Source organism: Hyperoodon ampullatus, assembly GCF_949752795.1.
Source record: "Hyperoodon ampullatus genome assembly, chromosome: 1".
NCBI lineage: Eukaryota > Metazoa > Chordata > Mammalia > Artiodactyla > Ziphiidae > Hyperoodon > Hyperoodon ampullatus.
In genome coordinates, this window is record NC_136914.1 from 217,806,852 (window position 1) to 217,829,294 (window position 22,443).

Genomic DNA, 22,443 nt, shown 5'->3' on the forward strand with positions numbered 1-22,443 from the left:
TGGAGTGTGTTAAGTGTTACTTCAAATAATTACATTGCTGCTACTTCTATGTTGAAGCATGCTTTTTAAACACTGTATTCAATATTTACAATGTATATCATTTAAACTTCATGTAAAAGCATAAGAATGACTGTCTGACCTTAATACAAACACCATACTTGGAATTTTTCCCCCAAAATGAAATGTAATTTACTACAGTTTTAATAATCAACACTTTTTAAAGTTTTAAAAATATGTCTTAATCTGGACCACCAATATTTGCTCAAGTAAGTCAGACAATGCTGTTCCTTATTTAGGTTGCAAAATTTCTTTTATCAGTCTGGCTTCAGTTTCTTTAGGCACAGAGAAAGTATTTCCTCCAAAGCGACTCCAAAATCATGCATTTCTTCTCAATATCACTTTTCTGCTGACTTCAAATGTGGTCCACCTTGGGGGAGGGGAGGGGAGTATCAAGGTTCAAGATGAACTTATTTGTGATTTTCCCAGTTTTCCACGATCCTCCCTTTTTTGCTCTTTTAAAAACACAGTGAGTTAAAATACTGAACAGCAAGATAAAAATGGAATAGTATCTAAGAATCAAAATGTATTACCCATTTCTCCTATTATATCAAAATTTGTAGTCAGAATTGTCTTAATTGACTTTATTGTAGTTTTTGTACACAAAGAAAAATCATGTTCATATCCATCATGAACAAAAACTTAAAAAGGCAGAACTAGAAGACATGTGTCCTTCACCAAAGCAAAGCTGTGCTAAAGGTTCCAAACATTTCAATTTTTAAAATAAATATTTTCATTTTCCGATGTCTACTTTCATGTCTTCAGAGTGTCACAAGGAAATTGAAGCTATCATGAATTACATTTTGTTTAGAGTCCCAGCTCACTGCGTTTGGTAACTGGCCATGCCATATCCAGCCTGGTTGGGAGGAGGTATTACAGGGGGAGGGGCTTGTCCTTGGGGAGGCTGAGCACCAAATCCACCCATCCAAGCAGCTGAAGGTGATTGACTTGGAAGAAAAAAAAAAAAAAATCTTCAGCAAACGCAAAGAAAAAATTATCTATACAGTTATACAAGTCAAGCAGAGCCTAATCATAAACAAGGAATCAACATACTTAAAACAGAGAGGAAAGAAATGATACATATCCACATATGTGAAATATATATTCCAATATTAGTCTTAAATTTTTGCTAAGATAACATATGACTTCTCTGAAAAGTATCTCAAAACTGATTTTTTAAAAATGACAAATGATTCAACTCATCATCTACCCATCATATATGGCACACATGGTATATCAATTTATAAACAATTTTAAAAACACAAGTTTACTTTGTAAACAGGAGGAAGAACTGGTGAAAATAAAGGTTTGGGCTGGCTAGAAAAAGCACAAGGGACCAAGGCAATCTATCAATAAAGGAAAAAAAGTGAGCTACTTTATATTAGATAAATTTCGGAGACTTCTCACACAAGCCAACAGGCATAAATCATTAAATTGCTGAACATATCCAGACAGAGATCTTTTCCATGAAAGAATAAACAAGTAGATAAAACAGTATATTAGAAATGTAAATCAAATTCTACCAACTGCTCATAGAGATAGGAGGACACACCTCATGTTACCCCAAACTCCCTTTCCACCTAGATAATAAAAAGCAAATTTTTAGCATTACAGATCACTTTTCATAAGGTTTCTACACTGCTTATAATGCCACATAGTTAATGCCACATAGTTCAATGTATCTAGTTTAAATAGACTCTCCCTAGGAAAACAACTTTTTAATTCCTTTTGTCGGAACTATGTGTTTCTATCCCGGAAAAACTCAAACAACTTACTCTACTCCAAATCCTTGTTGATTCCACGGTTGCCCATATACTCCGTAAGGTGGTACTTGCCACCCATTTGCCATATACTGTCCATACTGTTGTGGGTTTCCATAAACTTGGCTCCACTGGCCCCACTGACTATAGTCGACCTAGGAAAAAGCAAATTACTGTTTTAGGGAACAAGTAAGAAACACAGCATTTGAAGAAAGTGGGAGACAAGGAAGAGAAAAACTAAGCACCCTGATGTGAATAGGACTCTGTTATTTATCATTGTCTAAGTTTATTGGGGTGGTGACACCTGTGAAAAGAAAGTATTAAGATTCAGTTAATACCGCAAAATAATCACTTTTGAAATAGCATTAATAAAATCAACTGAAAGCAGCTATATGCTTTACTTTTTTGTTTGCTTTCTTTTACAGTTTCTAAAGCTTTTATGTAGATATGTAAGAAGGAAACCTTAAAAAGTGCTATGAAAAATTGAATTACCTGTTGGAAGTTTTTAGTCATATCAGGAGATTCTTTACCCCAATAGCATTTAACAACATGTCCTTCAATTGTAGTACCATTCACCGAAACAATGGCATGGGCAGCACTTTCATGGGTAGAAAATCTAAGATAAGAGGAGAATGAAGTTTTTTGTTTTTTATTTTTTTAAGTACTTAGTAAGTAATACAGAAACTCCTTAATTTATAACTATCGACTTGGCATTTTCCTAAAGTACATCATGCAGGAGTTTAAAGTTCTACATTGCAAAGAAGTACTAAAATAACAAACTCTGATACCTGAGGGGATCAAATAATACAACTGAAAGGAATGGATCAGACTTAAGGTAGGATTTTACCTGACAAATGAATAGCCCTTCTCTGGAAAAACTCTGATTTCCATAATTTGCCCAAATGGTGAGAATGTCTGTCTCATAAGCTGATCTGAAAAACAAACATACAAATAAAATATTTAAGGTTTATGTTATCCTGAAATTGCTGTTAATAATGATGAAGCTCCAGAGAAGGGGATTAGAAAACCAGACACTATACCTGTTAACCCAGAAGCAATTCCTCCACAGTACACAGTACAATTTTTTGGACTTGACTGGTTCACTACATCTTCAAATCTCAACTGCTTAGTGTTATCTATATGCAGAAAGAAAACAAAAATGTTGATGGGGCCTCCCTGGTGGCGCAGTGGTTAAGAATCTGCCTGCTAATGCAGGGGACACGGGTTCGAGCCCTGGTCCGGGAAGATCCCACATGCCGCGGAGCAACTAAGCCCATGAGCCACAACTACTGAGCCTGTGATCTAGAGCCCAGGAGCCACAACTACTGAGCCCACGTGCCACAACTACTGAAGCCCACACGCCTAGAGCCCGTGCTCCGCAACAAGAGACGCCACCGCAGTGAGAAGCCCGCACACCACAACGAAGAGTAGCCCCCGCTCGCCGCAACTAGAGAAAGCCCGCGTGCAGCAACGAAGACCCAACGCAGCCAAAAAAAAAAAAAAAAAAAAAAAAAAGTTGATGGTTATACAGCATTATAAAACTGATTACCATATACTATTAAGATATGCCTCATAGTAGGGAGAAATAGAATTTTTTCTCCTTGACACTATGATCTGACCTATAAAATCACCTGGTTCACAGCTCCAAATATACTCGCATCAAAGCCCAGTTATTTTCCCACAATTATATTGAAGATGAAATGAGTCTTGAAATGCTAATAAAATTTCAATTTTAAGAAATTAAGACTAAATTAATACATGATTTTGTGAAGTATCCATAAAAACATATAAAGGAGACATATCTTACTTTCTTGTGTACTTTTAGGTGCAGGTGGTTTACGTGTGGCCCAATTGGTTCTGATTTGACGACCACCCAACCACTGACCTCCCATATGCACAATTGCATTTTCTGCATCCTACGGAGAAAAAGAAAAAAAACAGCAATTACAAATACAGAAAAGAGTGGTTCATAAGACTCATTAAGATGAAATAAAACGTTGGCACTTCTGGATCCAATAAATCTTATCAGTAAGTGACTCATTAAAGCGATATTTATTTATAGATTTTAAAATACCAAGATAGGGACTTCCCTGGTGGTCCAGTGGCTAAAACTCCACGCTCCCAATGCAGGGGACCCAGGTTCAACCTCGGGTCAGGGAACTAGATCCCACATGCTGCAACTAAGAGTTCGCACGCTACAACTAAAGATCCTGCATGCTGCAACGAAGATCGAAGATCCCGCATGCAGCAACTAAGACCCGGTGCAGCCAAATAAATAAATTAAAATATTAAAAAAAACAACAACCCAGGATAGCATTTAAGCATCAAGGGAAATTATAATTCAAACATAAAAGGAGAAAATTACAATCCCACTGATCACCAAAAAAAAGACAAAGTTGTTTTCAAATATCTTAATTTTGTGGTTGATCTGTAATATGACTTTTACTGAAGTAAATAAAAATTCTTGATACTATGGTCTAAATATCACCTAACCCCCCCAATCTACATTCTAATATCAATGGACTATGACACAAGATTTAAAACTTAAGACGGAAGACTTCTGCATTATGATTTAGAATGCTGTAAAATTGAGTTCTACAATAAACTGAGTTAGGTATGGAACTCATGCCCCCTACAGTGGAAGTGAGGAGTTGTAACCACTGGACTGCCAGGGAATTCCCAAAAAATGAATTTAGGAAGTAATGTGAATTTGCAATGAATCTAAGCAAAAAAAGGATACAACTCCTGCCCTTTATCTTACTGCTTCAATAAAATGTAAATAATTTAAGTTGTTGAAACTGTTCCAAAACATTAATACCAAAGCCCATTTTATTATCTGATGTTACAGTTAATGCAAATGCTTAGATATTTGGTACCTCGTTCTTAAATACATGCAAAAATCAAGACGAATTGCTTAAAATTTCACTTACACAATTTGCTGTAGTCATGAACGTCCCAGCTACAAAAATATGGATAATAATTAAAAAGTTAAGGGACTTCCCTGGTGGTCCAGTGGTTAAGAATCCGCCTTCCAACGCAGGGGATGTGGGTTCAATCCCTGGTCGGGGAACTAATATCCCACATGCTGCAGGGCAACTAAGCCCACGCACCACAACTAGAGAGCCCGCGTGCCCCAGCTACAGAGCCCATGTGGTGCACTACAACTGGAGAGAAGCCCATGCGCCACAACTAGAGAGAAGCCCACAAGCCACAACTAGAGAAGCCTGCACGCTGCAACAAAAGATCCTGCATGCCGCAACTAAGACCCAACGCAGCCATACATACATAAATAAATAAATAAATAAATAAAAGCATTTTAAGAAAGTTAAAATTGAGATTTTCATGGTTAAGACAAATATAATTTTTAAAAAACATTTATTTTATTATTTATTTGGTTGTGCCGGGTCTTAGTTGCGGCAGGTGAGCTCCTTAGCTGCGGCATGCGAATTCTTAGTTGCAGTATGCATGTGGAATCTAGTTCCCTGACCAGGGATTGAACCCAGGCCCCCTGCGTTGGGAGTGCAGAGTCTTAACCACTGGGCCACCAGGGAAGTCCCAAGACAAATATAATTTAACTTCCCTTCAAATTCTGAGATTAGCTCATTTGTCCTAGTTGTGAGTTTTACTTCTAACACATCTTACCCTAAGTCACAAATGCAAGCTTCAATATACTTCATTATAATCAGCCTATTTTTCCCAGTTATTTCCAAGCTTATGAAAAAAAAGAACTACACCTTATTATTAAAACAAAATTACACAATAGTTGTGTTTGTAGTCAACATCCAAAAATATTCATTAATAACTAAATTTTGCATTAAATTCAAATTGAGTTGAAAGAACATACCAGTTTATTATAAAAAGATACAAAGCCATAGCCTTTGGATTTTCCAGTTGCCATGTCTTTAACTACTCGGGCATCCCTGTGAAAAGAAGCACAGCTAAATGAGGGAAGTAAAAGTCATCCTCAAAATAAAAACTAAAAGGAACCACACACACTGTATTGTGAGCATTTTTTAAAATAAAATTCCAGTTAGCCCTAATTAACTACAGCCATTCCTGAACTCTCCCTAACGCTTCTTTACCTGTTAGAAAAAAGCAGTAGGACAAAAACATGTAATAAACATGCAACCTAATCAAATAGCCTGTGCTTTCTAAACTAAATGCTCAAATTTGAAGATTAATAGGAACAATAGTTTCCTTTTCTAATATTCTATTCACTAGTGTCCTCTAAGGTTTACTGGTTCTATAAATTACTGTAACAATGCTAACTACTTTACCATGCAATCTCTAAATAGTTAAATGTCTTCTGCCTAGTGATACAAAATATATGAAATATTAAAAAATTGAAAAAGAGGAAAAAATAGGAATTAAAAAGGCATACATGGCCTGTTAACAGATTTCTTTATTTTTCTTGGTCAATTCTCTACCATCATTTTGGAGTTTGGGCAGCTGTAAATTTTGAAAAATTGACATTTTCAGAAATTTAAGAAAGGAGAATAAAAAACTAACAACAATGCTAAGCACACCAGTACGAAAACAACAAATTTACACAGAAATTTTAGTGAGTAAGTTAAAATGATTGGAAATATAGAACTCCACTGAATATAGAATGTTAAAATGTAAATACTAAAATATGTATATATAAATAATGTATAATAAGAATAAATAGAAATGAGAAAAAAATCTACAACTGAGTTCCAGTGTGCACAGTTCCTTGCAGTTAGCCTTCAAGATCCTGTCCATTCTTATGAGCAATTCTGCAAAATAACCAGAATGCTATTACTTTTAATTGTGACTTGGACTTTAGAAAAACTGCAGGTCTCAGGTATAAATATAGATTGAAAAACAGCAACCTGTATTATTTTTTATACTGATTTTTAAAACAGTACTACTTACCACATCTAGATTAAAAAGCAAAGTAAATATCAAAATAGAAAATTAAGAATTAAATCTACCAAATAAATTAAATCTACAGAACAACAAATTGTAGAGAGAAATACTGTTGTTCTTAGGTGCAACATATTTTTGTAAAGTAGTACTAAAGCATTTAACTTCAATCTAAAGGAAATAAATACATAAAATACAGTGATTTTAAGCAGATAGATAAATTGTGATAAACATTTTATAGAACTTGTAACACTTTAAATTTTCCAATATATTTGATCAAGTAACATACAGCAAAATCTGAGCACCAACTTTGTTTAAAAATAAAAAAAATCAAACCACAATTGGGCCCTACCCTAGCAGAATCAAATACCACTAACAAAAAAAATCTACTAATTAATCCCACATTTATGGCTCAGACATTGAAACATTTTACTACTGTAATAATGCTACTTTTCAGCTAAAATATCAAAACACATTTATCATTATAATTAAACATGTACATTTCCAATTTCACAATATATTCAAGGATTCACCTACTTTCCCCATTTATAAATTCCTCCTATAAAAGTTTAATACACAGTATGAATCATTTATTTTTGGTTAACCCATATCTTTAACCACCAAAGTTTGAAAACACTTGACAAAAAGCTGGACTTTATAATAAGTTTTACCACCCAAACATCTGCTTTAAAGATAACAAACAAAATCACTTAATTTTTAACATATTATACACAGGATTAGATGAAAACAAGACCCCAAAACACTGAAATGACATTAACATTTTCAACAACATCTACTAATCAAAAAAACAAAACAAACAAAAAATCACACTAACTAGGGAAAGAAAATCTTAATTCTGATACAAGTTAATCATGTACAATTTTGCCTATCACTATTGAATATAGTATTAATTATGATACTTACGATATTTTACCAAAGGGGGCAAATGCTGATTTGATATCTTCTGTTGTAATTTCTGGACTCAAATCCCCAACAAACACGTGGAAATGATCTGAAATCAAAGCATTTGGTAATCAAATACTTAAGAAGTCAGGTACTAAACCTTTTTTAGGCAACACTAAAGGAAGAAAAAAACCTATTTGAGCTGGTAATGCTGCCAAGGATAATTTTAGAACTCTTCCACAGTAAAATGCAGCAGGAGTACTTACTGGAAGTATCTTTTTTCTGGCTACTTGGTGTTGTTGCCCAGTTTACTTTGACCTCCTAAAAATAAAGATTATATTTAATAAAATTATTAGGCATGTCATTATGAATCACAACACTTACCACTTATTAAATCATTTTATCAAGCAGGATTATTTTGGTAAAAGCACTAGGCTGAATAAAGCAAAACCATCGCTTGGCAGAGCTGAATATTTGTTAAAAACTTGCTAAGAAAGAATACAAACTAACTTGACATGCAAATATATATACTCAAAAGATGCCATCATTTCTTATCTTACCTTTCCCAAAATTTTTCTCCCATTCATAGCAGCTAATGCAGCAGCTGCATCTCTGTGTTCATAAAATTCCACAAAGCAATATGGGTCATTGCTTGTATGCTGCAAAACAGAAAATCCAACAGAAGAGTTGACCCTTCTGCTATCGGGTTGCTGAGAAGAAAATCCAGGAAAAAACATTACTGATAGCTAGGCACGTAAGAGGTGAGATTGCATAAGCTTATGAAAGCCTAACACTTTAAAAATAAGATTTACACCTATACCTGACTTTGCACCTCAGAATACTGTTGTACTCAAACAGAACTACAAAGCAGTACAGAATCATGACTACCAGCATTAAATCAAAATACAGAATTCTGGTGAAGTATGTTAAATATAAAACAGAAGTTTATATTAGACCAAACAAAACCTCAAGTTCAGATTTGAGAGATAAGGACCACTCCTTACCACTGCTCTTCTCTCCCAACATTATTTTCAAAGGGATGAATTCTATTTATGCATCATAATCCTTCATAAACTGTATCCCATGACTATAAAAAAAATACAGAAATGAACCAACTTTACAAACTTTACTCCTGATCGAAACTAGGATTAGTACTATTGATACATATAATAAGGCGAGATTATGTATTTCTTTTTTGTACAAGGAAGGAATAAGAATGAAAAAAGAAAAATTTCAGTTTTATAACAAGCTGTTGAAATGAAATCCCTACCTTTCAAAATCTTCTGAAGCTCTGGAGATTCTATACACTTTGAATTTGGTCTTCCAAAGACCAGAAAAATATACTAGTGATTAAGAAAAGATTTTCTGAAAATGTGTCTGAATAAAATATTCCACAACAAAGCTAAAATTTTATATCACAAAACACCAACATAAGAGAGTGAATACCTAAAGAGCGGATATAAGTACATGTATAACTGATTCACCTTCCTGTACACCTGAAACTAACACAACATTGTAAATCAACAATACTCCAATAAAAATTTTTAAAAAGTGAGTACCTAATATGACACCAATGAATATAAAACACCAATATAAGGTGAGAAAGTACCTAAGATATAACAACTGTAACACCTATGAACCAAAATGGAAATGAATTTGATAAGATTGCAACCTATATTGAACAGCTACACAGTTGTACAAATGTATTTTTACATAAGGTTAAAAATATCACTATTCAATGTAAAATATCTAAAAATAATGTTTAAAATGTGGAATTCCAGTTGCACTTACAAGGGATTAAAAATACCAGATAAAATAAAGCTCTTTTCAACAACCACTGTTTTTCATTCCAGGGAAGTTTTAGAAGAAAAATCCAAAATAAGACGTCTAAAACAATAGTGGTGAAGCAACCAGAAGGCATTTCCTTGAGGGGAAAAAAGCGTAATCATTAATACTGACAAGAAAACTACTATGGGCTCTCATACAAAATCCTATTGTTGTAGCCACGTGAATGCTGTTCTTACGAGGCAGAGAAAGGAAATAGGGAAAAGACTCCAAACAGAAATACGCACTCAAATTCCTTTTGTAGAAAAGTTAACGTTTACCAATAACACTCACTGAAGAAAAGGTTTAATGGTAAATAAGAAGCTAAAACTGTGCTAGTCAACTTTTCCTTGTACTCCTACCTCTTCTGCCCTGATGGTCTCTAAGGAAAACACTGTTAACCATAGCAAAACATACAGGAGTCCAATGGTAGAACTATGATAACAACGGGCTTTAGTAAACTAGTCTACTCATGCATACTGACTTCAAATTTATCTAACTAGTAGTAGGCCAGATCCCATTCAATGTATGTACATACATGCACACACACACACACATATATTCACATCACACTGCATTTCATCTCATTTAAGACACCATTTTTTGTCACTGTCAGAGATGTTAAAATTTTTTAACATTTGCCTTAGAATTGACAATATACATTCATTACAGTATACAGGGAAAACTAGAATCTACGATAAACAGTATCTAAAGTAAAACACCGTAAAACTAAGGGGAGGAAAGGGATTTCTCATACACTAAAATGAAAGTTATGAAAGGAAACGAATAGTCTGTACTAGAGTTCATGAATTCATGCCCTTTGAAAGCTTCCCATTTACACCACCACCAAGTGACACTCTGAAATCAACTGTGTCCTTACCATGCTGTTGTCACCAACTTCTGTTGGATGACATAAATGTCAAGACAAAGAAATATGAAATTTTACAACTATTTACAAGTTCAAGTGTAGGAGCTGTAGAATACAGATAAATGATGAAAGTTCACTTCAAACTCCTCCACCCCTCCATATGGCTGACTGTGCACACAGGTTTTAAAAAATATACGTATCAAATGTTTCTCAAAAATTTTCTAGCGACTCTCCACTTTCTCACATTTCATTCTTTCCTAAACCCACTCCAGTCAGTTCCCAACCCAACCATGGCAAGGAAACTTCATGTTGAGCTCACCAATGACCTCCCTGCCATCTCTGTGATCCCTTCTCTGTCCTCACCTTCACTTTCAAGCAGAATTCAAAACTGTTGACAACTCTCCTCCTCTTCTAAATATTCTCCTGTAGATTCCACCATACTCTCTTGGTTTTCCTGTTTCTTCACTGGAGGATCTTTCAGAAAGTATTTCTTCCTCCTTAACTCAAACTATAAATGTCACTTAAGTGTTGAGATGCTCCAGGGCTCAAACCTAGGCCCCCTCTACTCTCTTCTCTCTCGGCGCTCTCTCTAGATCTAGGAGCTAGATCTTATCCAGTCCCATGGCTTCAAATGATCACTGCAAGCTAGTATCATCAACACTGGTCTCTCTAGAGTTCCAAAACAGTTTATCCAACTGCCTACATATAAAGTCCATTTATATGTATAATGCACATCTTAAAATTAACATTGCCAAAACAGAGCTCGATTCCCACCACTCCCCACCCCCAATCAATCCTGTGCCTCCCTCAGTCATGCCATGCCCATTTTAGCAAATAGCATTACCATACACACAACTGCAAACAAGAATCTAAGGGGTCTTTCTTGATGTCTTCCTTTATGTCCCACGGACAATCCAGTCCTACTGATTCTACCTCCAAAATGTATCCCAAACTTATCTACCTCTATTTCTATGGCTACGACTCTGAAGAACAAGCTCCCCACACCCCACATCATCTCCTACCTAGGCTAGTGAAATAAACACAGCTGGTTTCCCTCTCCTTCCACTCTTGCCCCCTAAAATTCATTCCCCATACAATAACCATTTTCCAAATAAAGTAACGTTAAAAATGCAAATAAGAATACTTCACGAGGAGGACTTCCCTGGTGGCGCAGTGGTTAAGAATCCGCCTGCCAATGCAGGGGACATGGGTTTGAGCCCTGCTCCGGGAAGACTCCACATGCCGCGCAGCAACTAAGCCCATGCGCTACAACTACTGATCCTGCGCTCCAGAGCCCGCGAGCCACAACTACTGAAGCCTGCGTGCCTAGAGCCCGTGCCCCGCAACAAGAGAAGCCACCGCAATGAGAAGCCCGCGCACCGCAATGAAGAGTAGCCCCCGCTCGCCACAACTAGAGAAAGCCTGCACGCAGCAATGGAGACCCAATGCAGCCAAAAACAAACGAACAAATAAATTAATAAAAAAGAATACTTCATCGCCCTACTTAAAACCCCCACTGCAACCAGAGAAAAATCCAAACACTCTGTCATGGCTCATACTGCCCTGTGTGATTCCAAACCCTGACTGCCTACGCTATTATACTCATTTCCCACCATTCACCAGGTTCCAGCCACCCTGGTCTTTGGTTCCACAAATGCACCAAGCTCATTACCAACTCAAGGCCTTTGTATGGGCTGTTCCCTCTGCCTCCAGCTCTTAATGTAGATGGCACCATCTTGTTATTCCTATCTCAGCTCAAAGAGGTGATTTCTGATAGTAGTCATTATCATGTTGGTCCCATACCAAACATCCATAGTCTAAAGAAGACTCATTTGATCTTTTAAAATTTGGTTGAGTCAACTGCTCACTGATTAGAGATTTCTAGATCACAGATCATAACCAAAAAGCCTCAACATTCAATTATGCAACTTCAGTTCCCATCTCCTTAAGAACCTACATTACTACTTTCACAAAATAGATGCCAACTGCAGCAAGACGTCATCCCTCACCACCTAGCCTATACAGCACCAACACTGCAATCATCATCACAGAACTGTTATATTCTCTTCAAAGCTCTTATTCCTATCCGGAATTATCTTGTTTCCTTGTTATTTACAATACTCTCACTAACATGTAAACTCCTGTGAAGCTCACTGGTCTAGCGCTGCATTATATCCCCAATGCTTTGAACAGTGCCTAGCACAAAGTAAATTTTTGATTAATTAAAGAAAGAATGACTAAATAATCAAAGACAGGAAGGAAAGAAGAGATAATATACCAGAACAGAGTGATAATTATCCTTATTAGTTAAGAATGAAGATCAAAAGGCCACTTTGCTTTACCTATTTTTAACAGTTCCCCTCCCTCTCAGAATATAACACAAACTCCTTAGCACAGCTCTGCCCCCTGCTGAACACTCCTGCCTAGGATTAGTCTCCTAAGACAAATCCCTTTCGAAACTCCAACCATGTTATGGTTTCTATCTTTCCCTCTATCTCACAAGCACTCCCGCTCTCTGTCTACCAGGCTTGATCAACATTCTTCTCTCTACCTGGATTCCCTTCTTTCTCAAATTCCTGTCTAGCCAGTTTCCATTACTATCCTTTTCGGTTTCAGCCTAGACACTGAATCCTCCCCTGACTGAAGACTGTATGGACCTATAAGCTCCTATAGCACTTTAAACTATCAACTTCCACAGTATTTATTATCCTATATCATTAGTGCCTATTATTTCCTGTTTCCCTCATAGACTGGAAAATTCTATCATGCTAGGAACCATTTTATTCACCAGTGTATCCCTAGCACTTACCGTGGTATCTGGTACATACTAAATAGTTGAAAAAAAAAAGTGTTAATAAATAAACTGAAACCCGAGTCATTGGGCACTGCTACAGAGTCTTAACCAGGAAAGTATAAAAAGTAAAGTAAGATTTTTTTGAAAAAAAGGAAAATAAATTATCCTAACAATTTAAATTCCTATCTACATAAAGTTGTTCCGTCAGCATTTACTAAAATTGCTGAAGGTGCTTGTGTGGCACTATGCTCATAATAACCTAATGTTCTTCTACACACACCAATTCTTATTGGAAATATATGAAATACAACATTCTTATTGGAAATAGATGAAATATAACCTAGTTTTTCCACATTCTGAGATAAGCTCTAACAACTTTACACAAGCAGAATCACTTGAAGATAACTACATCATGAAGGACCCTTTGAAAATAATAGCACAGAAACTGTCCTCTCAAATAAAACTCCGTTCTAAACCTAGTTTGTCAGTCAAATCAAATCAGTCAACACAACATGAATCTCTCCATCTAGTAACTTGAAACTTAAAATGATACTAATCAACTCATGTATCTCAAACTGTTAAACATTATGCTAATTGTCAGAACAGGGAACTGGGAAGATCTTACCTCTGTTATCATTTTACAGCTTTTACAGGGTCCAATCTGACTGAATAACTGAAGAATAAGAACTTCTGTCACATCTCTGGAGAGGTTACCTACGTATCTGTACAGAAAGAAAAAAAAAATCAGCAATTTCCCTTCAGCTCTGGCTCTAAAACATTATCATCTACTCATCACCTTTTATTTCATTTTAACTTCCTCTGTCTTCAGTAAAATTTTTCCAACTCAGCCTGATCCTTTGAGTGTAAGATTAACTCTCATTTAGGAAAGCAATAATTGTTCTTAGAAAATATCACTTCAAAAGACTCTATTAAAAACAGGGCTTCCCTGGTGGCGCAGTGGTTGAGAGTCCGCCTGCCAACGCAGGGGACATGGGTTCGTGCCCCAGTCCGGGAAGATCCCACATGCCGCGGAGCGGCTGGGCCCGTGAGCCATGGCCGCTGAGCCTGCGCGTCCAGAGCCTGTGCTCCGCAACGGGAGGGGCCACAGCAGTGAGAGGCCTGCGCACCGCAAAAAAAAAAAAAAAAAATCAATATGACCTTACTTACCCCCCAAAGCATATTATTCTGTACCTATATATCGCTTTCTCATCGTTAGAATAAAAATAATAAAAATTTAAATCAGTCTCAAGATAACTACAATTAGATATGAAACACAATTCAAAATAATGTATAACACACACACATAATACCACAAATATTGATTCATTAAAACACCTGATCATAGAAGGATATCAGACACAAGGTGAGTTTACCTTAGACCCCCAACCAAAGCAATTACATGAACAAAGAAAAGAATTAAAGTTATAGCAAAACACAAAGATTGAAGGATTTTGTTCTTTCTGTCTTGCCAATAAGATTGTTATGGATGGTAGGTCTTCATAGTTTTGTTTTAGGAGAGCAGGGTAAAATAAAATTCATACTCAAAAATGCATCAGAATCAACAAAATACATCTTTATGTAGATAACAAAGCAAATATAAAAATTTCTCTAGAAATTCAGGGAAAATTTAAGACAAATCCAAGTATACTTTTCTCCTCTGCGGTACGCGGGCCTCTCACTGTTGTGGCCTCTCCCGTTGCGGAGCACAGGCTCCGGACGCGCAGGCTCAGCGGCCATGGCTCACGGACCTAGCCGCTCCGCGGCATGTGGGATCTTCCCGGACCGGGGCACAAACCTGCGTCCCCTGCATCGGCAGGAGGACTCTCAACCACTGCGCCACCAGGGAAGCCCCCAGGTATACTTTTGAATATAACATATCTAAAAATTTTGGATTTTTAAAAAAATTACAAATTGAATGTATGTATTTTGTATAAGAAACTTAAAATACACATAAGTTTAAAAGAAAACACCACCCAGAGATGACCACCTTGTGCCATGGATTTTTTTTTATTGGAGTATAATTGCTTTAAAATGTTGTGTTAGTTTCTGCTGTACAGTGAAGTGAATCAGCTCTATGTATACGTATATCCCCTCCCTCTCCCCCATCCCACCCATCTAGGTCTTCACAGAGCTCGGAGCTGAGCTCCCTGTGCTATACAGCAGGTTCCCACTAGCTATCTATTTTACACATGGTAGTGTATTTATGTCAAACCTAATCTCCCAATTCATCCCCCCCCACCCTGTCCAAACATCCGTTCTCTAAGCCTACCTCTCTATTCCTGTCCTGCAAATAGCTTCATCTGTACCGATTTTCTAGATTCCACATATATGTGTTAATATACAATATTTGTTTTTCTCTTTCTGACTTTCTTCACTGTGTATGACAGACTCTAGGTCCATCCACATCTCTACAAATGACCCAATTTCATTTCTTTTTATGGTTAATATTCCATTATATATATGTACCACATCTTCTTTACCATGGATCTATCTTAATTTAGCTTAATAAACTTTAAGTCTTTCTCGCACTCAGCATATAGTTCCTAAAACTCACATCAGTTATGATCCTCATAAACCAAACAACATTTATAAAATTTTTATAAAATTTAACACATTTTCTTCTAGAAAGTAAAAGGACATAAGTTTTATTTTCCTAACTATAATATATAACATCTGGAAACAATGTACTGAGACCAATATAAGCCTTGTATCTACGGTTGCCATAGTTTAAGATAGGATACTCTGAAAGGGAAAAATAAGACTGAGAAAGGTAAGGTTAAGTGTTAAAAAGAAAAAAAAATTTGATTAAGAATGAATAGCAATTTTCTTTTCACCTAAGAATTTCACTGCAATGGGTGCTAATAACTTTAACATGCTCTAAAAATGAAACACAAGTCCAACGTTACTTAAATGGAAGACTAAACCAGTGACAAACTGGTTTAGGTCCACTATGCCACCTTTTTGTTATATTTAAAGTAGAGCAGACCCATCAGTAGGCTGTGCAGTGACATACTTTTCCCAGCAGTAGTGAAAGGTTATAGGCTTCTGAGCTAGCCAGACAATTGCCTTTTTTTTTTTTTTTTAACTCATAGGGGTTTGTGAACCTGTATCCATGGAATTTCTTTTTGTACAAGGTGGACCAATCTGTAAAGAAAATGAACAGTGACCTTGGTCTCTGAAGTGTTAACACTCAACTAACCTAAAATGCTAATAGTTAGCTCATTTCTAAGAGAATAGGAGTGGATAAAACTGATTTTCACATATGAAAGCTAACTAGTAACAAAGTTAAAATTATCACTTGAATGTAACAAACTGTAAATGATTTAAATAATTTTAATTGTATGACTGTTTAATGATTTTTCCAGGAAAAAACTGCACGGGCCTTAATTACCTTACATACCTAACAGTCACAACTAAAGCTGTTACTGTTTCACAGGATTTTTATTCCAAGTCAACCTATTTCTAATCAATTACAGATTTTGAAGAATTTCTAGAGGCACATTTAGATATAATAATTTATATTTCAAGCACTGATAACAAAGAGCAAAAGGTTAATGCAAGTTTAGAATGTCATGAAATACTTAGAGAAAAAGTTTAGTTTTAAGGTTTCCTATTTTTCAAATATCTCCACTACAAGTTCAGTTGGTAAAGCAGCAAACTCCAAAAACTAATATACAAATGGCCTTCCAGGGGCTTCCCTGGTGGCACAGTGGTTGAGAGTCCACCTGCCGATGCAGGGGACACGGGTTCGTGCCCCGGTCCGGGAAGATCCCACATGCCGCAGAGCAGCTGGGCCTGTGAGCCATGGCCGCTGAGCCTGCCTGTCCGGAGCCTGTGCTCCGCAACGGTAGAGGCCACAACAGTGAGAGGCCCGTGTACCGCAAAATAAATAAATAAATAAATAAATAAATAAATAAAAATAAAAATGGCCTTCCATAACAACATGTAGAACATCTTAATTTGCCAGGATAAAAAGGATATATTTCACCTAAATTATACACAAACCTGAGACTGCCTTTTCCTTTACTCACGAGTTCTGTAATTCATTCACCTACATTTGCCTTCATCCATCATAACACTTAATACAGAAACATTTTACAGCTTTTAAAATACTATACAGCTTAAGTACCTTTACGTTATCATAAAATTATCTGTCCCAAAATAAATACTAACAAAAATATTCAACTCTTGACCTGGTAAAAACATCATCTCTTGGTAGCATATAGAAATATTTCCTTTTTCTTTCTAAATCATCTACACTTCACTTTCTTTCTGCTTTGGTTATAAAATCGTCAATATATTCTAAAGTTCCAAGGGTTTAAATATAAAATTTCTACTTGAAGAACACATACAAAATAACAGAAAAAGACAAATGGCTCAAATTCTTGTATTGAGATCAATTCAAAGAGTAAACACTTCGGAAATTCCAAAACGATTTTTAACTCAAGGCAGGGAAAAAAAGCAAACTTTAGGTCTATTTTGTCTCCTAAGAACAGGAACTGTAGGAACTAACGCATTAAAAACGGAAAATGATGTCTTTATCCCTAAAGTCAGGGTTAAAATCAAATTTGAGACTAGAACTTGGCAGTTTCACAGTAGGCAAAAGTTCACATTGCCAAACTACTTCCTATGTACAACCAGGCAGAATTTTAAGTTAAGAACATCATGCCTTTCAGAACACTAATCACACTTTTCAATACTGAATGTGCTCTCACTCTGAAAAGATTAGCCCTACGAAGGCTGAAATTACCAGCACTTTTACAGAAGACACTATGGCTAAGTAATATTTTTACTTTTGTTCTTGCAAATTCCTATATAAGAGGAGATTTTGCAACAATATCCTTCAATGGGCCTCTCATGTGCTGATCAATTTGTCGATATTTCATTTTAGGAAGGAGGCAGGGTGGAGGAAAGGTGCAGGAGGTACAAGTGAACTGCCCAACTATATAAGGAATATCAACACACATACACATACATTTTAAAGAAACAGAAAATATGATTAGATTGAATGAGAGGCTTAATTACAGCCACAATATAGCCAAATCTATGGTACAGCTAATCAATTTTATAATGGGATTTAACAGTATTTACTGCTATTGCCCTTAGATGTTCAGATTATACTCTAAATGAATGGTTTATTTCCTCCTTTTGACTGAGTCTCTATCGGGAAGAAAACAGCCTTAAAGATGGCATTGCATTAACATGGTATAATTCCAGATCCACAATTCCTACTCATTTTGGTGCATCGAGTAGATGAAGAAAATAAAACTACAATAGAACACCATTACAATTTAATGTTGTATAACAGATTCAGATATACCATGGATCAAATCACTGCACTCAAAGTTACACACAACACAAATCTGAAATGTGGGTCCTACAAGGTAGGTGTCAGGCAGTTCACTTCCAACACCAGTGTTATACAGCATGATCTCATTTGTTTTTTTAGATCCCAAGATACCCAATACATTTACCCCCCAATACAAAAAATGTCAAATGGGAACAAAGAACATCAGAAAACAGACCTTCAAAGAAACTATATGACAAATTTTAGGCTCAACATCAAAGCAATTCTATATCACTTTAAATACCATCAAATAAATTAGTAATACTGTAGGTAATGAATATTTAAAGACCTACCTAGGCTATAAACACCATATTGTTTTCTGATGATAGAACCATATGTCTTAGCTTGTGTGTCTGCAGGAAAAAAACCTCACTAGTAACACACAGGCATATTAAGAAAACAGTTTAAGATAAGCTTTGTTAAGAGTACATTCTTTTAAAACACACTATCCACTTGAAAGCCTAATCCAAAGATCATGATGTAAAATAAAAGAAGGATCTCCATAAATAAACAAAAAACCCTACTAGGTATCAACCTCTAAAGTCACCTTCAAAGTTTTTATCATGTTACTTGTATCTAAAAGAACCCTTTGAGAAATATGTAAAATGAACACTTAAAAAAATATGCATTTTTATTAAATCTGACAAAAATCCACTTGTGAAACATTTGCTTTTATCTCAAAATTTTACATTTCAAATTTCAAAAAAAAATATATAAAAATCAACAGACCTCACCACATATGACCATCATGGTTGCTTGTATAATTTTAAATCAATCAGGACTTTAAAAAAACGGACTTAATATTAATTTAATGAAAGGAAGTATACAGTAATCATTGTAAAATATTTGAGTACCTCTTACGTTCCAGGCAGTGAACTAAGTGCTGCAGGGGTAAGACCTAGGAAGATGTAGCAGTCCTTGTCTAAAAAAAAAAAAAAAAGTCCTTCCCATGGAGAAGAGTGGGAGAAGGAAAAAGGAAGACAGAATAGTAAACATATACTGACATACAGGTACAACGAAGCTCAAGATGTTTCTTTACTTATATGTATACATGTCACATTTTTAGATAACTGTAAACATAGACAACTTAATTGTGTTTCTGAGAAAGAACAGGAGACTGGAGAAGGTAGAGGTAAGAAATAAGTGACAAAGAAGTTAGCTTATTAGTCTATGGTCTAAGATCTGATGGAGATGAGGAGACGGCAGATGCAAAGTGCTTATATGAATTAAAGGTACTGCAATAGCGTTGTTTAGCATGACAAAACAGGAATTCTTCATAAGGAACAGATAGATACAGTTCATGAGAAATATGCCTTGAGGATTTACCAATTATTCGGTAGCTATTATGATGCGATGACATTTCAGATTTTTAAATACAAAGTAACTTTTCTCGTTGTTAAATACATGCTTGCTAGGCCTAAATCCAGCTTTCCCAGATGCTTCCATCAAAGAATACATTGCTAACTAAATACCAAGTCTTGGCTTCAATAGATGTTAGAGGACAAATTTCAAGTTTGTCCCAATTCTCTCTTTTCTGGGAAAAGAGAGCAGAAATGGAAGACAGCACAAAACATAAATATTGATACAAAACTTCCTACTAAGCAGACTTCCCATTCAAGCATTTGATGTACTTAAGTTGACCTCAAATTCTCAAAAGGGATAGCAGATACTTTAGTGAGACGTTAGAGAAGTAGGAATAAAAAAGTGCAAGCTCCCCCCCCCCGCCAAAAAACCAAACTTGTATTAATGTTGAACATAGACATCTACCTTCTTTACTGAGCAAACTTTCTTTGGTAGGACTAGAGATGAGAAACTAGTCAAACTTCCTAAGTACCCATTCACCTTCATCTGTTCCCCAAAAAGTAATTTTCCCATCAGATAGCAGAGCCAAGTGAACTATGATCATATCAATACCAGGCAGAGGCAAGAGAAAACAAAGCAGCGACCTGACTGACTCCTTGCACTCGAGGCAGGTGTGCTGAGCTTCGAGAGGCTAGGAAAACCCAACGTGCCCAACTTAAACATTTAATTAGAAATTACACTTAAAAAATGCAGGAAAAAAGAAAGGAGTGTCACACTATTTGGAAGGAATGCAAATGCTGAGTCATCACTCTTCATTAGGAAGGAAAGGAAACTCGAATAAGCGATTCAAAGACGAAATTCATTCATTACACTGGGCTTCAGAGTAAAGAGCAACAGCAAGATAGAAGAAAAAGCGCTCAAAAGACACATCGAATAGCTGATAAAAACATCATTTTATTCAACTCTGAACGTCTCGACCCACAGATTAGGAGGGGGTAACACCACTTTAACAACTGGTTGTCAGTTTAGCGCAGGTAGCGCTCAAAGTAAACTTCTTCATCCAAGAAGGGAAAGATGCTCCGGCGGCAAGAGGGATCCCTTTTGCACTTTAAAAGTAGCGGGCGCTGGGCGAAGTGTTTCTGACAGCGTGGGCGGGGGCACGTGGGGCAGAAAGACAGTAGGGGCTTGAGTGGTGTTAGAATGTCCGGCTTCCTCGGAGAGTCAACTTGGGATAAGAGCCGGGAGCGACTGGGGACTTGGAGGGCCTGAGTGCTAATTCCTCGCGGCCCGCAGGGGATGTGGCTGCGGTCCCACCCCCCAGTCCCACCCCCACCAGGCCCAGCCCCCGTGGGGGACCGGCAGCTCCCGGCCCAGCCCAGGGCCCCCGGAGCAGAGGGGGAGCAGGAGCTCTCCCGGGCCTGACAGGCTCTGCCGTGCAGAAACCCGGCTTAGGAGGAGGATGCAAAGAAGGGCGCGAGAGGAAAAGGTCGAAATAAGCCCCGGACCCCAGGAAGTGACTGTGTTTGGGGGAAGGGAGCGCTTCCTTTCTAAGGAAAAAGGGACAGATGAGGAATGCACTTCGCGTCCGCGCCACCGCGGCCAGGGAACCGCCGAGAGTCCCGCCTTCGGCCCCGCTCTCCTGCTCCCTCCCACAGCGTCCCGCGGTGCCCGGGCCTCTCGGCGCCTGGCACCCCTCGTCTCGGGTACTCACAGAGTCCGGGGCTGCCCGTCGTCTTCCATCATGGTGGGTGCGACGGAGCGATCCCGGGACAAGGGGGAGGGCAGGGCCGGGGAGGGGAGGGGGTGGGGAGGAAGGGGAGGGGGGCTACGGGCACCGGCTGGGGACAGAGGAAAAGGCACCGAACCCCACTCTCGGGCTCTCTCCCCCCAGCCCGCTCCGGACACTGCGCTCCAACCAGGAGGAGCAGGAGGAGGAGGAGGATGAACAAAATGGCCGCCGCCACCAGCCAGGCAGGAAACGGGGCAGAGCGCAGGCGCGGCCCGCCAGGTCACCGCTCAGGCCAGCCGCGACAGCCTGCAAAAGGGATAACTGAGTGAGGAGGAAAACGGGCCGCTGAGGAAGCCCTGTGCCGGGTCACGACGGGTCACGTCGTGGCTGTGTGCCTGCTGGTCGGCGAAGCCCGGCCAGCTCAAGAAGAGATAGAGTAAAAAGAGAACCGCCAGGAAGCTGAAATTTCTGGGAATTGTGGTCCTGGAAATGAGAGAGGGAAGCACTTCCCCAAAGGGCTTCTGGGAACTGCAGTCCAAAGAAGGCGGCCGGCGCCCGCGGCGCGCTGGGACGCGAAGAAGAGACTTCTGGGGAGTGTAGTCTGGGGAGTGTAGTGAGACGTGTGGCGACCAGGAAGCCGGCGCGCTGGGAGGGGAGGGGAAGAATAAAAGCGACGTTAAAAGGCGGGGAAACGAGGCGAGAAGGAGTGCTGTCCGGGAGGTAGACTACAAGTCCCTGAGTACCTCGCGCTGGGGGCTGTCCTAGGGCTGCTCCAGGCATTTTAAGGCTCTTCTGTTGGCTCAGCCCGAGCTGCTGCTCCGCCTCCGTCCAGCCCGAGAGCGGTTTCTTCAACTGCGGCTGAGGCAGTGCTTTGGCTCCGCGTGGTGTCTGAGCCCTCAGGCCCTTGCGGCCCTCCTGTATCAATCAAAACGGCCGGCCCGCGGTCATCAACCGCCGCCCCGCGCCGAGGGC

General features: G+C 38.2%; 1 protein-coding gene and 1 long non-coding RNA gene across 4 annotated transcripts in view; one reads left to right on the forward strand and one right to left on the reverse strand.

Annotated features, from left to right (window-relative positions):
- Positions 1-626: 626 nt before the first annotated feature.
- Positions 627-21,485, reverse strand: TIAL1 (TIA1 cytotoxic granule associated RNA binding protein like 1; the record flags this gene model as incomplete). Of its 3 annotated transcripts, none has more annotated exons than XM_079712665.1 (12): positions 627-1,004; positions 1,833-1,972; positions 2,310-2,433; positions 2,665-2,749; positions 2,858-2,953; positions 3,625-3,733; positions 5,662-5,737; positions 7,629-7,716; positions 7,874-7,928; positions 8,168-8,266; positions 13,719-13,815; positions 21,454-21,485. In XM_079712665.1, the coding sequence occupies 12 exons, from the start codon at positions 21,483-21,485 to the stop codon at positions 878-880; spliced, it is 1,128 nt and encodes a 375-aa protein (XP_079568791.1). In that variant the 3' UTR covers positions 627-877. The 3 variants fall into 3 exon arrangements, with proteins under 3 accessions (XP_079568791.1, XP_079568790.1, XP_079568792.1); XM_079712664.1 differs by having other exon boundaries at positions 8,168-8,317; XM_079712666.1 differs by lacking the exons at positions 13,719-13,815; positions 21,454-21,485 and having other exon boundaries at positions 627-1,028; positions 8,168-8,209.
- LOC307058997 overlaps positions 21,240-22,443 on the forward strand; it is a 43,641-nt gene continuing 42,437 nt past the window's right edge. Inside the window, exon 1 of the long non-coding RNA XR_013811107.1 lies at positions 21,240-21,486. This is a non-coding gene — a long non-coding RNA (uncharacterized lncRNA). The remainder of the gene's footprint in view (positions 21,487-22,443) is intronic.